At 42.4% G+C, this 17,613-nt stretch overlaps 1 protein-coding gene across 1 annotated transcript; it reads left to right on the forward strand.

Moving 5' to 3' along the window:
• Positions 1–33: 33 nt before the first annotated feature.
• RTCA (RNA 3'-terminal phosphate cyclase) lies at positions 34–16,877 on the forward strand. Its single transcript, XM_078856734.1, has 11 exons — positions 34–352; positions 4,487–4,587; positions 6,336–6,479; positions 7,484–7,607; positions 7,942–8,000; positions 8,790–8,931; positions 10,051–10,175; positions 10,908–10,966; positions 12,495–12,589; positions 14,646–14,750; positions 15,761–16,877. Exons 1-11 carry the CDS (start codon positions 305–307, stop codon positions 15,857–15,859), a joined length of 1,101 nt encoding a protein of 366 aa, XP_078712860.1. The 5' UTR covers positions 34–304; the 3' UTR covers positions 15,860–16,877.
• Positions 16,878–17,613: the final 736 nt, after the last annotated feature.

The following is a 17,613-nucleotide window of genomic DNA, read 5'->3' on the forward strand; positions in this document are numbered from 1 at the left end:
CCCAGTTGCACTATTGCTTTAGCGCGTGTGACCGAGTTGTTAAAGCACGATGACGTCACGCCCTGCTGAGCGATCGCTTTAACACGCGCGCGACGACGACGACGGGAGCTCGGTGGTGCCGCGCCAAGCGCGCAGAGTTTTGCGTTTTGCCGTAGAGACGCTCTGGATCGTGTGGCGGCGACTGCCGTCGTTCGTTTCGCGTTCGACCGCTTCGCTTGGCGGGCGGCAACCCGCCTCGTCGATACCGCCTCGTGCGGCAGGAGCAGCAGCAGCTGCGTTACAACGAGCGGCGGCGGCGACGACGATGAGTGATCGTGAGCCCATGCACGTCGACGGCGACACCCTGGAAGGGGTGAGATATTCGCAACGCTGACTTCGCAACAATTCATCGTGCTCCATTGGAACCTCGTTTGCCAGTAGCAAAATATGATAAAAAAAAATTCATAATCAACGTTTTTGGGTTTAGATCGCGTTATTTTTAAATGTGTCGTAACCCTCCACCACCCGACACGGCCAATCAGTAAAAAAGTGTCACGTTGACAAAAGACAAATAGTTCACTGCTTTAGCCCACCCGTGTGTTGAAGAGTGAAACCACAACATTTACAATTTGAGTACGACGTTTCGCTGGTAATTGCATCCAGCATCATCGGGCAATTCTCCAGAATGGTGTTGATTATGAATAATATTGGTCGCGAAAGCCTACGTGTTAAATTGTTTTTTTACCCTTTTATCTGGCAACAAAACTGACACTTTTTTTTTACAAGGAGTCATGTTTGCATTAACCACGATACCTGCAGTCGGAATGCAAACAAAAAACACAACTCTGGCGGACATTGACGACTTCCTACAAAGATGCCCTCCGATGGATTTTTCAATGCGTTTTTTTATTTCTCATCTAACGCGGATTATTGTGTTGCTTTCGCTGTGATTTGTATTCGTTTCGTTGTTGCGTTGTCGTCGCCTTGGTAATCGTGGTGATCAAAGTCACTGGGCAAAGGAGGCTGCCCTGATCTCTTGAGTTTTTGACCTGGTTTAAGAAGTCGTTGTGAATGTAAATGCCGTAAAAGAAGGCAAACCTGTCCCTGAAGTGTTCGTGTAATGTAAAGGCGAAGTCCTGTAATTGCATGCCACGTCATTACTGGCGGAAGGGCCTCCATCAGAGGGAGCTCCAGAGAGCACCTCAGGCGGTATTTGTCCTCCCGGAGTCGATAAATTAGCGACCGAATTTGTGGCAAGCCGGTAGTGAGGTTGTTGAAAACAAATGTACAAGTTTTCAATGTTCAAACACCAAATAGAAACCTATTGCAAAGCATCAAGGCTGCATTAACCACACGTACTTGTGGCAAAACATGCAAACAATGGCAAAGTGGTCCCATAGATGTACCTGCTCGACCCGCGATATTAATAATTTGAGACTTGCATTGCCTCTGTAGTTATTCGCCTTTTGGTGTTCTCTGGTCTGACACTGGTGAGACAAGGCCATAAACAAGGCTGTCTCTGCTGTAGGCCAATCGGTTTCAAAGACAATGCCATATATTATCAGAGCATGTTTGTTTGGATGCTCTGCCGCACGTGCTTGAGGTTATTGCAGATTTCACGCCTTGCAAATGGGTATCTATTTGGTGTTAGCATATTGATACTGGCAAAAAGGTCCCACGGTGAGGGTTTTCTGTCAAAAGGATTGTTTCCAACACAGGAATTGTGGAGCTTCCACCTGCCGGCGTAAGGATGTCATTGATGTCCGTGGAGATATCCCTACACATTATTCCTCCTGCTGCCTGTTAAGTGTGATTCCAGGAATCGCATACTGGTTGTGATTAAGTAAGTAGGCTTGGACAGGGTACGTCTCGAGAAAGTAAAGGATCGAGAATAGCGACGGATTGGCAGCCAACGGATAGTTAACGCTGTAAGAGGACTGCATCCCCGTCTCGACTCGCTTGCCTCTCTCCGTGCCCTCCACTGGCTACCCGATTGCCAGCAGGGTGACATACAAGATCACCTGCCTATGCCACCATGCCTTAACATCTGCCTGCCTCCCTCTTCATTATTGACGACTTGCAGCACAGCACACGGCAGATGCCTTAGCAGTGCGACTCCCGACCTCCTCTTGATACCAAGATCCAGGACGGTCACGTCTATGCGCTGTTTCTCGGTGGCTGCCCCAACAGTCTGGAACGCCGTCACCCCTCTGCACATTCTCAGCATCACCTCAATCGTCTCCTTCAAGAGACATTTAAGAACTCGCCTCTACAACCACGCTTTCGAGTGACTGAGCTTGGCTCCGCACCTCCGAGTTGCGGCCGTTACGTCCGCAAATTTGCGCGCGTTATAAATTGCATGATTATTATTAACCGTGGAGACAGAGCGATGGGATCAACTTATGTGCAGGAGCTACATGGAGTATTACTGTGAAAGATGGCGATGGCTCGGGGAGGCATTCATCCAGCAGCAGACTGATCGTGGTTGATTAACACTAATGGGAATTCAATATCAAACACTGCTACAATTATGCCATGCAGTTGCGTATTGCTGGTGTCAGGTCAATTGCAGTGTAGTTTCTCCTCCTGTCCATAGGTGTCGCGTCTGCACAGCTGGTAGGACATTTGCTGACTAAGCAAATAAGTGACTGTTAATGGGAACACAGCTGTGAGCTCTCCTAGGCATTGCATTACAGTGTTGGCAATCTCATCCTGGTGCAATGTATGGAGCGATTGTTGACTTTAATGGGAGGAGCGGTGGTGCAGTGGTTAATGTACTGCGCTACGCACCCTGAGTTGTGTTCCCGGCCACGGTTGACATCAGCGGGGAGTGATATCTGACCTGATCCTGTCCCACCTCGCTCCTTCACAAATCTGCACTGTTGAGTGTAGTGACGTATGGTCAAACAAATGCCCTGACTGACACGGTATGGGAACATCTAAATGCAGCAGTAGATTAATGACAAGGGGCTGTGCATTATTAAATATTTCAAAGGTTTGAAATTCAATAAATCTTCAGCCCTTTGTCAAGCCACTGCTGGGTGAGGTCCACTGCAGGCCACGTCTGTTTGCCTCAGTGAAATGTGAAGTACACTACAGTTTATTTGTGGATCCTCTTGGTAAACAATGGGTCTCACTTATTCAGTCAGTCTCACCCACCTAAAACAGCATGTTGAAAACCTGATTACAGAGAATTTTCATCTGCATTTGCCTGAAAGCTGGTGGCCGCACATATCTGTAATCTACGACGTTATAAGTGGGGGTGGTCAATCACGCAAGTTGACCAGGAGATGGCACTGCAGCACAAGTGTGTGTTATCTGTGGAATATAAGAGTTTTCAATATTATACCCCCATGCCTAGTTTTCTCCAACACGCTAAAAACTCTAACTTCAAATTAATCAAGATTTAAAGTAATTTGCTGAATAGCCAAATGTAAGACTGTTCCAAAACATGTTAAATCGTAATTGTAGATTTTTTTGTACGAGTGTTTTTTTGAGCGACTACTATCCCTACACATTTGTATCCAATCACGTACCGGATGTTTGTCCAATCAGAACTTCTTTGGGTTGTGCTTACCCGTGAATGGTCCTTTCCATTTCTTGCTTCATTAGCTTTTTAGTTGATAAACTTAAAAGGGGTGCCACTTATTTTAATGGTTGTGTAGGATTAAGGGTCATTGAGATTATTTGGGTAGGAATTAGAGTTTGAGGTTAGGAGTTAGGGTGTATAGGATTAGGTTATGGACATGAGTGGCTAAGACTGTTTTTTTAACCATGCATCTGGTTGATAGTAATCTTGGCCTCATTAGTATTATGCAACCGTTGCATAATGCAATTGTGAGCCCAAAATACAGGGCTCACCATTGAGAGGTTGTGAGTTAAAATACCAATCAGAGGTCTACATAGGGCATCATCCTTGTGGAGTTTTTAACACTGGGAATTCAGTTTTGACTGTCAAATGGAGAATTTGGCCCCTATCGTAATATGTAAATGCATTTTCAGCTATTTCTTAATCCACTGCTGGGTGATGGTCTCTCCACACTGTTGCTTATGGGAGTTATTTTGGTGGAGGGTGGTGATGCAGATATCACTTTCCACTTACATTAACTATGGCTTGGATTTGAACTCAGATCGCTGGGTTCATAATGTACTATGTGAATCACTGCATCGCCACACCTCCTGGACCCTGTCATAGAAATATGGAATTTCTAGCACGAGCTTAGGGTGCCAAACATAATGCATTCCTCCACATTTTTTTTTCAAATTTCAACTTAGTTTTTCCGTTTCCATTCATGTCCATGTTCAGCTTTGTTTTACTGCGTGATGCTGAAGATAAACTCATGATTTAATCCAGGAAACCCTCGTGAAAAAGACCATCTTTCATGTCTTTGTTTTCCCATCTCCTGTTGAAAAAAAAGTTTTCTCGTTTTTCTTTTGACAAGCCGCGGTAGTCGAAGCTTAAGAAAATTCTGAGATGAACGGGACCGTGCACTTATTCACGTTTCAGGGAGGACAGATCTTGAGGGTGTCCTCAGCCTTGAGCTGCATCCTTGGAAAACCCATCCACGTGACCAAGATCCGGGCTGGACGCCCCAAGCCAGGTCTGAGGCAAGGACATTCCCCTCTCCCTTTGCTCGGCTTTAAAGGCGACATGTCTGTTCAATGTATAACTGTTGTTAAGCGCTATTATAGTCGTGTTGTACTATGTTATTACTGCAACGAGTGAACTATAAATGCAACTTTCAACATTCTAATTCGCTTATCTGTAGTGAACTCGATGATATTTGTGCATTGTTTTTGTTAGGAAGTCATGGAGTCGGAAGTTTTACACAGTTGCTTCTCGTTAAGACGATCAACCTACAGAGTGACACCGACGCAGATTTAATTTAACACAATGTAATACAATGTAGGCAGAAATAAGAATGAGATTTTTATCGATATTGTGAAGTGGAGGGCCACTCAAATTGTGTCTCGTCAGAAATCAGTTAATCGTGTGACTCGGTGAAATCTGATGTCACCGTGCTTTCCCTGAGATGCATTTGGGCACTGAAAATCTGAAGTTCTAAATATGGCCATCCAGAGCATCTTTCAGAAATTGAGATGCTTGCATTTGTTTGGCCATTAGAGGAGTTACATTTTACAATAAATAGATACCCTACATTCTTTTATTTTTATTCACGCTTTCCAGCTAAGTTTTATCCAATCAAAATAAGTTACATGTTAGTTTCAAGTTATGTTGCTCTTGGACAAATTGAAAGAGTTACCCAAAAAAAACTGCAATAATGAGTAAGTCTTTTTGGCCAAAGTGATGCCATCACACGTCATAATATGACTTCGTCTCACGTTTTGCCGCTTGAAGGTCTGGCTGTCATTGCTAATTAGATACAGTACTTCCGAGGACAAACTGTCCTGGAAAGGTGTATAGAACCGATTCATATGCATAATTTTTATTAGTAGTTTTTTTATCATCCGATGCAACAACACTTTTACATTAATTAGAATTTCGCGAAAATATGTTTAAGCCTCAAATTTCAAATAATAGGTGTTTTTTTGCAGTCATTAGTGGTATTTTTTTGCAGTCATTAGTGGCCAGCATCGGGCAATTAATTAATGAATTGGTAGCTGAAACCCAGTTTGAACCAGCTTAGGTGCTCAGTGCTCTGACCTCTGAGTCAAGTAGCTAACCTCAATGGTCACATTGATGTGGTGATGCTTTAATTTTTATTTTACATAACTGCTTACACTTATGTTGTATGCAGTATATTTTTAGCGAATTAAACTTTATTTCTGAAGTTTGTCAAATAATCTTGATTCTCAGCAGTTATTGGCTCTTCCAATTCGTTTTTGTGTCTGGAGTAGCTCAAATTATTCCTTGACAAATTGTGGAGTTTTTCTTCTTCATATTTTCATTGAGAAGTAACTCCAGGGTTTGACATTATTTTCGATTATAATTGAGACTTTGAATATCTCATTCCATTAATCATTCAAGTCTGACATCCCAAGATAGTTTCTAAAATTTTACAAAATTATTAAGTGTGAAGTAGTTGTATAGTTACGTGTATTTACATTACACATTAACTGATATTGGCTGTTAGCTAAATGTGCGAGTATTACTGGGTCAGAAAATAATGAAGCTGTGTGCAACTCTGCTCCCTGATAAGCAAACACTTAGCACACTTGTTGTGGAAAGTGTGGTTACCAGATTACTTACAACACACCAGCTGCCAAATTCAGGATCCCATTATCAGTTTTCTATGTGGAAATCCTGTGAGAACATCCTATTGATGATTAAAACCCTTAGTCTTAACACACACACACTTGCATTACTCAACCAAAAATGTGGGCCCCTTGTGCAGACCACAGCACCTGATGGGACTCTCCACCCTGCGGGACCTCTGTGGAGGACGCTTGGTGGGTGCAGAAATCAACTCGTGTGAGGTGACGCTGTATCCTGGGCAAATCCAGGGTGGCTCCCACCGTGCTGACACACAGACAGCGGGGTAAGATTAATTTGCACAACTTACATCTGTCGAACAAATGTGTCATTGCCCAGAATTCCAACCTGCTTGTGCATTATTCGATGGGGGTGTAGGCCCACACCCATCGGTAGTGTTATAGTCAGCGTGCTGCGCTACGAACCCGGTGACCTGGGTTCGATTCCTGCTCACGGCCAACACCAGTGACGATTATCTGAACCGGTTCTGGGCCTCCCCTAGGTCGACTCGGCCTCAAATGAGTACCTGGTGTGGTGTGTAAACATCGCCACTGGGGAGACAAAGGCAGTCAGGCATGGTGCAGGCCGTTCTGGCCTTCAAAGGTGCTCGCTAACAACACTCGCCCAAACAGCCTGTTAAAAGCTATACGGGGGATTTTGTCTTTGTGTCGGCCCATACTGGTGCTGTGTAAGTGTGCCACGAGTTGTGAGTTTGGCCAGTATTTTTTTTATTTTTGTCCCAGTCTTAGTCCAGTCCATGAAAACCTGTGGAATATTCGTTGAGTCTTAGTCTGGATTTGGCATAGAAATTATCTTAGTCCACTCGGCTCAAGCGGTGAAACATTTAGTCAACACTCTTAGTTATTAAATATTGGTGTCATGGGCATATGAGTAAACAATTTAATTATTTTTTTATTTTACCTGGTAAGGCTCGCTGAGCTATATAACTGTTCAGAAACGACCCGGCCACAAATGATAGCTCAACGAAGTGGCTTATCATGTGGAAATTTATAGCAGCCCAATACTCTAAAAGCATGTTTCTAAATGTCAGGGTCAGGATCGAACCCACAACCTCCTGTATACCAGGCGATGTAGTTAACATCTCACCACTACGGCTTGTTTTGTCAATGTCATTTATGCATTGGTCTTTGGTGGGTAGTCCTAATCATCGGGATGCTTGATTACTTTCCGCATAGTCATCGTTTACTAAAAATACATATTTAGTTGACTTATATTTTCATCACTAATTTCTTTAGCAAAATTATCACTTTTCTCCCCCTGGGTGTGCAGGAGTGTGTGTCTGATGGTGCAGTCTACGCTGCCATGCATCCTCTTTGCTGCTCGCCCTTCGGCGCTCACCCTGCGAGGAGGCACCAATGTCTCTCACGCGCCCCAGATCGACTACACGACCACGGTGAATTTGTCTTTTCGGTTTTGTAAATTCAGGCACTAATGCAGAATGCTTTGGTAGTTTCCAAGATGTCTTTTACTACTTGGCCAGGTTGGGCAACTTCCTCATGCAATACATATTATTAATTGGTTGGTTAATGTAAGCTGCTCTGTGGTAATGTGGCATGAATCGACAAACATTCTCAAACATGTTATCGAACGAATATTGTTAGTTGAATTAATATATTAACGTTAACCAGAAGTATTTTTTCGTGACTAGTTGTTATGTGTCATGGTTTGTCAGTAATTTTTTTCCATATCACATTTCACTTAAACATTGCAGTCCTGTTTGTTTGCAGGTCTTCAAGCCATTTGCCGAGAAGTTTGGGATTAAATTCGACTGCGACGTCAGAATACGGTTGGAATTACCTTCTTTGCGATCTTTTTAGTTTTTTTCTGTTTTACTTATGTCTGTTGGTTTCCTCCAATGTTTTTGTTCTTTTTGGGCAATCGGTGTCGTGTCATGAGATGAACTTTCTATTCGAACCTCTCGCAGCGCAGCGCGACCCTTTGTGTTCAAGAATGACCCATGTAAGGATACCACAGAGATGTCCCTGAGGTCCCTTCCAGTGACCTCTGGGTCCACAATAGGAGGCCACATTTTACTTATTTGCCATCTTATTGACTTGGGCTTTGCTCAAGGTACACCAGTTTCTTCCCACATGCAGAATCTTCAATGAGGCATTGGTAAATTCATTCAAGCAGAACCCTTCTGAATAATGTTATCAGCGTTAAGTTGAGGTATGCCGAAGAAAATACATTTCTTATTTTGAACCTATAATCATTCTGTGTTAATATTAGACCATTATGTTTTGTGTGTCAACACTTTTAGTGATAAGTACCTTTTATCAATTAACTGCTAGAGGAGGGCTTCCTCACACTGTTGTGGGGGGTTATTTTAGGTTTATATGAACACACTTCACGATGCCGTTCAGTCCAGGGTTGTGAAAGTGGGGAACATGTATGTTGAAGCATTGTATTGTACAACATATATATTTTTTGTGCACTGTTCTTTGGTGATAAAATAAAATATTTATTCTGTAAAAAAAAAGTTTGTGGGGAAAAATATTTTGAATTTATTTCGACATTGTTTCCAATGTTTAGTTTGAAGGTTGCATGGTAAACTGGCTTTGGTACGTCACTGCAGGGGTTACGAGCCCAAAGGAGGCGGGGAGTTGGTTTTGAGCACAGCTCCAGTTCGGAGCCTAGAACCCATCACAGTGACTGAGCGAGGAGACATCACAAAGATATACGGGAGGGCCTACGTAGCCGGTGTTCTTCCCATCAAGGTGAGACTTCCTACGGCTTATTCTCTCACCGATCGTCGCGTAGCCAAATTTGCCACAAATTACCATGGGTAAGGATATGTTGGATAGGAATCGTGAACATCGCCCAGATCGAGTCCACGCAGATGTAATTGCCTTTAGTTTTAACCAGATGACAACCTGATGAGTTTCTGGGCCAAATTTACGTGTTATATTTGCTATACATCAGCAGAAAGACAACAAAGTAGCAGAACATTGAGGCCAATTGGTCATTTGTTTTCCAAATGGCAAGCAGGAATTCCCTTTCCTCTAACACATAAATCAGCCCCTGTGTGTTTATACAACGAGTATTCGGCTCCACAGGAAGGAACCACAATTACAATAACTTATGGTTTGGTAATTTTTTACATTTTTGCCTCTGGCTTTGACATGGTCTCTTGATGTTCTTTTCCTGTTCATTATGCCATAGGATATTTTGAGCAAAATTCCAAACAGATACCATTGCTGTTATTGCTACAACAGCAATGCTCTCTGTTGGTGTTGTAGCAACCTGTCACATGAATGTTTGGCTGCACAATTTACAAACTGAAATCTACTACTTTTCTCATCTGGCAAGGAGAATGGAGCAACTTTATATTTAAGCCACATATAATGTTGGTAATTTCCCTTTTCCATATGAAAGCAGTAGTTTTCAGTTTGCAACTTTGAAGACTGAAAACTCTAACAATGACTTGGTGGCAAGCGCGCTGTTCAAAGATACGTTTAGTATAATTTATATGCATCATATGTACATTCCGAAGATGATAATTATAATAAAGCAATACAACCTCTATTATCACAAGTTTCTAGTTAAAAATGATATCTGTTTAAATGAAGTATTTTTTTACATGTAATGTCATCATCTTTCGGTCAGTTCGAAGGTCACTCATTTTCCTGCTACCCCCATCGTCTGAAACTTCCCCCAGCCATCCATGCTGTTGACTGCCTACCCATACTCAAGTCCCAGCTGAAAAGCTTCCTTTTTTCCTCTGCTGACACTTGGTGGCCTCCCACCATGAAATAAATACGCCCATTGTTTCTGTACAGCATCTTGAGATACATTTAAACACTACGTACATCTACATTTTATCCTATTTCTGGCAGATGGCAAAGGACGCCGCAGCAACTGCTTTGCGGAAGCTCAAGCAGGAGTTCCGTGACATCAGCGTTAACATTAGCGCCGTGCAGGAGCCCAGGGAGGGTGCTTTCGGCAATGGAAATGGCATCATGTGAGTTGTTGCTCAGCACACTCACGAACACCGCCACGCAAACCGACATCCGTCCAGAATCCTCCCTTATTTATTGCTCAGAGGGGAATTCTGATAATCTGGAGATTAACGCTACAGTGGGTGAGAAGTCATTCTTGTACAGACACGCATTGCGTAGAACATTCTAATGGAATGAGTTGTAAATTGGTGTACTTTATTCAGTTATATGGGGGTAGAGTGAGGACACAGTGGTTAGTGCGCACTGCACTATGGACTGGACCACTCAAGTTCGATTCCTGGCCATGGCTCACATAAGTGGCAATTGATATCTGAACTGGTTCTGGGTGCAACTCTTTCACCAACCAGCAATGACCAGTGTGTTGAGGTATGGTCAAACAACCACCATGTGTGGGAGGCTTTCATTGAGGAAAGGATTGATGAAGGGCTGTAAATTCTGATGGATAATATTATTATATATTGACTCATCAACATTCACTGCTGCTTTATTATCTGGCAGCCTATTTAATGAGAGGTATTTTCTCAAAAGTAAAAATCCATCATTAAAATGTTACAATAAACACGTCTTCGGTATGTGAAGCTATATTTTACCGAAATGGGTGATAATAAAAAAAATGCACAATTTAAAAATTTTCATTAGCAGATATATTAAGTGGCCATAGTGCATGTTAAGTTTTGTGCATGATTGTGAAATGCCATGTAATGATTTTAGATTTGTATTTTTTACTTTTGTAGCGTTTTTGCAGAGACGAGCACTGGTTGCATCTTCGCAGGTGATGCACTTGGAAGGCGAGGTAATGTGAAACTAATAATCTTCCTCATTCAAGACCCACTGGATAGTGTAACAGTTGGCACACTGGACTTGCAATCCAAAGCTCACCATCAGCAGTTGAAACAATGGCCAGGTTTATTAAATCCCCCCCCACCTCTGTCCACCCATCAGTATAAATGGATAAACTGCAGTCGCGGCTGGTCACTTGTGATGGGGTTTAATGTTTGGGTATTGCCGCTTCCAAAGTTCATGGGCAGCATAGAAGAATGGGCCAATATATCCTGCAGAGCTTCCTCTTGTGGCAGTGGTTTCGCCAGCAGTGGCATGAGCAAGCAGTTCCAGGGCCCTGTCCTTTACCGTTTTGCAGGCCAAAAAAGCGTGTTATTTTTTATTCCTTTCGGCTTTCATGCATTTGAACAACTTGGATTGTTGTCACATTTCCCCTGCTCCCTTAGGTCTGCCTCGAGTATTTTCCAAACCACTGAAGCAGTCTCCCTTGTTGTTGGCTTTAGTAAAGTTACATTTTTGCAAACATTACATTTAATCTGTACGAAATAAATTATATGTGCCAAATATTGATGCGTAAGGTATTCTTATATTTTGTTAATGCACAACTTTGTTCAATTAACTGTTTAAATACAAATTAGCTTAACGACACATTTCTGTGATTTTTTTCTGTTCTAATTTTTTTATGTTATGTCGATCAGTTTTCTCCTCAGCTTTATATGCATAAATGAATTGTAAAATCACAGGTGTATTCCCTCATTACATTTGTTTTACATTTGTATTATTTTGCTGCTATAAATTTCCGAATGTTAAGCCACTTTGTTGAGCTGTCACTTGTGGCCAGTGCGCTTGTGGGAAAAAAACGTAATACCTCAGTGGGCTTTGCCTGGTAGGATGACAATGGTTACGTTTTATTTGTACGTTCGAGTGATTTATAATAGAGGCTTTTTTGGGTTAGATCGCGTAAATATATAAATGTGTCGTTAAAACCCGTCGCCACCCGACACGGCCAACTAGTAAGGGTTGTCACGTAAAGAGAACATGCCAATTCGTCACTAGTACGGCACACCGGTGTGTTGGAGAGCCAAGCCACAACATTTACAATCTGAGTGCGACGTTTCGCCAGTAATTACAACTAGCTTCATCAGGCAACAGCCAGATTCGAGTGATTTGTTTACCTTTCTTGTACTTGCCACTATTGTCATGTTGTTGTATTGTTGTTGTACCGTTTGAGACGAGGCTCAAAAGAAAGCTGTCTCTGGTGTGGACCAATCCGTTCCAAGGACAATGCATATCTTATCAGTGTTTTTTTGTTTGCATTCTCACCACAAGCATTGTGGTTAATGCAGACATGATTCCTTGTAAAAAGGTTTCAGTTTGCTGTTTTAACATCTTAACACTTGTTTTGTGGCCAGAAAAAAAGGGAAAACCTATTCTCAGCTTTATAGCTCTTCGTATTCCTTCAGTATTCATAAATATTCTGATTAAATGTCAGTGTATTTTTGAGATGTAATGTTTTATTTGCATGTTATTGTTCTTTTCAGGCGTGACTCCTGAACAACTCGGCACAAATGCTGCCGAAATGCTCCTCGGCAATATCCGGCATGGAGGCTGTGTGGACGAACATCTGCAGGACCAGGTCGCTCCTTACTCTGTTCATATGACGTTTAAAATAATGGTTTCCCTCACTTTACGCGGGAGATGCATACAGTAAACATGTCCCACGTCCGAATCGCATAGCCGCATACGAGCGATTTCAAACCGAATTCTACACATTTTCGGTCGAAATAGGTTAGCCGCATATAGGCGAAATCGCGCAAACTTACCCCGCAATAAGCAAGGGAAACCTGGATAGCTGTTTAAGAATACAAGATTACTTTATCACAGAATTGTGAAAGAGCTGTTTATCCAGCTGTGACTAAGGCTGATCACGATGACAAAACTACAAGCATCAAACAGGATTAAAAATACATAATTTTTCTCTGCAGTGTATAGACGGCAATTGTGTAGAATTTAATTTCAAGCTATTTTAGTTTAACTTTTAGGCTTTGTTTTGATGAAATTCTCTGCCAAAAAGTCTGGCCGGTTTGGTGGAGTTGGTCAGAATACCCTCTAGAGCAGGGGTCCCCAACCCCCGGGCCGCGGACCGGTACCGGTCCGTGGCCTGTTAGGAACCGGGCCGCACAGCAGCAGGAGGTGAGCGGTGAGTCCACGTGTGGCCTGCCCAGCTTTGTCGCTAATTTTTCATTTCGCAGAGGTCATAACCACAACAGTAGCCGGGCCCAAATTTTAAAAACAACATTTTGGAGGACATATTCAGACCCTTGACAGCCCTTCCTGCAAACAATCCAAATGACAATGCTCACAAAAGCCGGATGCAATCAATTTATTGGTACATTGACGCACGTTGTCATTCTGATTTGTTTCAGTATTTTCAGTGCTTAGCTGCCTGTTGTTTTTCGTAAAAAAAACACATTTGAGGTTGTTGTCTATATTTTATTCTTTAAGCATCATTGGACACTATTGTTGGGTGCAAGTCACATTGGTACTAAAATAATAATTTACAGCTCTTTTTCAATAATGTGCTGGATGAAGGCCTCTGCATGCCAGAACAATGAGGCCGAAATCTTTTGCTAGGTGCTTGAATTATGAACAGTTTGTATTACTTATTTAGCAATTTATGTTTACCATTGTTTGTGCAATATTAACATGAAATATTGATATATGCAAAGTAATGTAAACATTTGTAGGTTTAATCCTGATTATTAGGACCAGGCATTTAAGGATGTGACTTTTTACACTGCCACGAATGGGCCTTGTAGATATTGTGTAAAATACTTTGTAGGATCGCATTCATGTTGCTGTCTGTCCTGAGCGCAATGTCTTACTGAATGGGCTAAACAAACCAACTGGTTAATTTAAAATACATGAAGAAGCATTTGTGCATCCGCTGGTGTTTATGTGAGTGAACGTTACCAAGTCTGACTGGCCCTTTGGGAATAGTTCTCCTGGGATGTTGAGCCAGTCGACTTTGAGCTGCAAAGGCAGAACTCTCACGTCACGCGATCTCCGTAACGCTATTGAGACATCAAAGTAAAAAGGGCGTAATGATGAACAAGGGATTATAACCTTAAAATGAAATAAGTCTGTGTCACCGCGCCCTTACAAATTGTACACGAATGAATGCAATGAATATCACGTCGCGGTCTGCTTTTTGCGGTCTGCTTTTCGCTTGCAAGTTTCAGATTTACTGCAATACACCCGTCCTTGGACGGGAAAAAGGCGAGTATGCAATATATTTAACGTGGAATTGGTCCTTCTTGGTCACACACATCATATGAACCTTATGGCGGAACCCCGGGGTCCCAAATAAACGGAAGTCAAAATCGTAATTAATTTATTTTTGCAACTCTATCCCACCGCGCACACAAACGAATGCACAAAAGAAACAAAACTTTGATTAGCGCATCGTGTAGGGCTCGTCGAGAGAAATAGATTGCCGTATCGTTCGCCTTCAACAGACATAAAATGACGTCGCAACGCAGTTTATGCAGGAGCCAGGGCCTTATGGGACCCCGGGATCCCGCCATAAGGTTCATATGTACATTAGCTTGAATCTGCCTGGCTAATGTTCGACTAAGTTTGTGCTTTACGGTGTAACCCAAACTCCAAGTCATGTTTTCATTTGTCAACAGATAATAATTTTCATGGCGCTTGCAAAAGGAACATCCCGAGTGCTGACTGGACCCATCACCTTGCACACACAGACAGCCATCCACTTTTCAGAGGCGATGACCCCGGTAGGTGAATGTCTCGATTTAAAGCTTTCGTGACTGCAGGGATTCATCTTGGTTCTTTCGGTAAAGTCACGTAGAAGGGAAATAATAAAATAATAAAAATTCAACCTAATAAAATACAATTCTCATGACATTTCGGCCACAACACAAGCAGCCGTCCTCAGGTGAAGAACAGGGCTGTCGGAAAGACAGCGTCCGACAGCCCTGTTCTTCACCTGAGGACGGCTGCTTGCGTTGTGGCCGAAACGTCGTGAGAATTGTATTTTATAATTTTGTATTTTTTTTATTTTATTATTTCCCTTCTACGTGACTTTACCGAAAGAACCAAGAAGATAGGTGAATGTCCTTCGCTGTTGGATGTCATCATTTTAAAGCGTTAGTGATTTTCCCCTCAAACAAGCACTCTGGTGCTCGACGCCAATTGTGGCACTTAGCAATGGGTAGAAATGCTTTCTTCCTGGGGTGCGTTCAATGGGCAGAGGGCCCCAGAGTGCTTTGCTATTGAATGACCTGGTTAGCCCAGAAGCTCATCGTAAACAAGGAGCAAATGGTCTCAGGAACTTCCTTGCTGACCATTAGGTGGACCTGTCAGATTGTGTCAAGATGGCAAATATTCGCTACCAATGCAGCGGGCGTCCATGTTAGTTAACGTTTCCATCTTGGTTATGTCATCTTGCCAAAAGTAGCATTTTTTCTTCACCATTTTAAAAACCGCGGCATTTAACAAGAAAATAAATTATGTTACCAAAGGCTCATCGCTCTCTTCATTGAAATGTTTACATATTCAAAGGCTTGGGTTTCTTTGACCATGAACACAGCATCTGTTTATTAATGCCAATTGAAATACAATTTAAATACAATTGCCAGTAATAGAATATGGCATGCTTAAGAACCAAAAAGGTAAGAGAAAGAGACGATGAGTTGAAGCTGCATGAAAATAGTTGTCTGTTCAAGCTGTTTTGAAATCATCTTGTGAATCGTGGTTTTGTTTTTCCATTTTAATGTCCCTTTAGGCCAGGTTTACAGTGAGCAAGACCGAGAGTCAGCTGCCCAATGCTGATGCTTACATCATCGAGTGCCAAGGGATGGGAGCGAGCAATCCAAATATCTGAATGTGTGCCCTTGATTTCATCACTGAGGCACTGTTGAATGGTTACTGCAAAACTTGCGTGCAAGGTGGTATCAGCATTATGTGCCCATTGTCTTTCATTTGTTAACAAATTTCTTTAGTCATATGGAATGTGCTTCGAATGGTGTCTTCATTGTTTGTATTCCCAGTTGTCCACGGTCTTGAAAACATATATCAAACCCTCATCTGAGAGACACATTAAGGCAAATTGATCCCAATGTGTATTGGAGGCTCCCTTTGCATTTTATTTATACTGCCATCGTCACTGAAATGGAAGGAGAAACCATTTAACTGTAACGGTACACAAAATATCCTATGTGTATAGGCATAACGTTCGAAGTTTACTTTGCGGAATAAATTATGTATGCATGTTGAACTTCTTTCGCACCATACATAGCCAACCGTGCTAATTGGTGTTCGATAGTCTTGTTTACGTGCGACAAAATAAGGTGTGCACTATTTTATGATCATGTTCATCATAAACCATGTACTCTCCACTACTGTATGAAGGCCTATCCATTTCCTCGCCATCCCCCCCTCCCCACAGTCCTACAATACCGCAATTCATCTACACATACAGTAAACGGATCTCCTCGCCCCAGCTTCGTGGTGGTGATCCTCTAAGGCTTGTTTTCTCATCATACTGCCGTTCAACTACCAGTGTCATCCATCGGACATCATCCCTTCTAGCGTTGAGCCCTACCCAAGCCTTTTTACCTAAGTCAAAATGATGTCGCTAATTGTATTTTGTTCTGCGATTCATGTGTTCCTTATTTTCTGTCCCTCAATGAATATCCCATCTCCACAAGGTGTTTGTGTGCACATTTCAGCATCATTGTGCATGCCGATTTAACGTTGAAAGTAAATGATTATGAATGCCATACATGCTTAAAAATGCACTTGAACTACATACACTTAAACATGCAATGTTCTTAGTCCGCGTATTGGAAAGAGATGTATGTAAATAAAGTGCCAAATACTTGACCTTTCTCCTGCAGCACTTGGAAATAAATGTCTGACATACTTAAAGTTTGCGGTTTGTGCTTTAGTTTTCCATTTGCGCTCTTCAATTGCAAGTGTTTCCAGTTGAAAAGGTGAACAATGCTGCTTTGCAATCTTCTCTGGACCTCCGTCCCTCCTCCCTGTGCCCAATCCCGTTTTTGGTCCTCTCTCCTTGCAACCCCCTCCACTGGAATGAACTTGCCTAGTACATTAAGAAGTCGCCCTCCTTAACCACCTGTTCCTTTCTTAAAGCTCGCATCTTCTCTTGCGCATTCTCTTCCCTCCACTCCTTCCCATCACTCCCTTTCGTGATCCATAAATACCCTCTCGCGGTCACTCATTCCACAACCCTTGCACGCACCTGCCATCTAAATCATATTGGCACCGTTTTTTTTAACCAAGCTAAGCGCCTTGAAGGAAGGCGCTCTTATATAAATATAAAATTCGATTAGATATAACTGCACTTAATAGTGCGTGTTTTGATTTGGTGATCAAAGGACATGGTGTGACATTGGTGTTCACAAGCTCGTTGCAAGCCTTTCCAAAAGGTGTGTAATTAAACAGGCGCTTATTTTATTTAGAGTGGTGGCGCAGTGATTAGCATGTGCTATAAACCCGGTGACAGAAGTTTCATTCCCGGGGACAGCGAACGTCGTTGACGACAGATCTGAACCGGTGCTGAGTGTGCCCCCTTCAATACGCATTGACCAGAACGGTGAAGTATGGTTGGACATT

This window comes from Lampetra fluviatilis, chromosome 5 (assembly GCF_964198595.1).
Source record: "Lampetra fluviatilis chromosome 5, kcLamFluv1.1, whole genome shotgun sequence".
NCBI lineage: Eukaryota > Metazoa > Chordata > Hyperoartia > Petromyzontiformes > Petromyzontidae > Lampetra > Lampetra fluviatilis.

What these genes read in the sequence shown, in the direction of transcription:
- RTCA (XM_078856734.1), top strand. Translation starts at nt 305, where the DNA reads ATGAGTGATCGTGAGCCCATGCACGTCGACGGCGACACCCTGGAAGGG. An exon ending in ACGGCGACACCCTGGAAGGG is followed by an intron (nt 353 to 4,486) that starts GTGAGATATTCG and finishes TTCACGTTTCAG; the next exon opens with GGAGGACAGATCTTGAGGGT. An exon ending in GCTGACACACAGACAGCGGG is followed by an intron (nt 6,480 to 7,483) that starts GTAAGATTAATT and finishes CTGGGTGTGCAG; the next exon opens with GAGTGTGTGTCTGATGGTGC.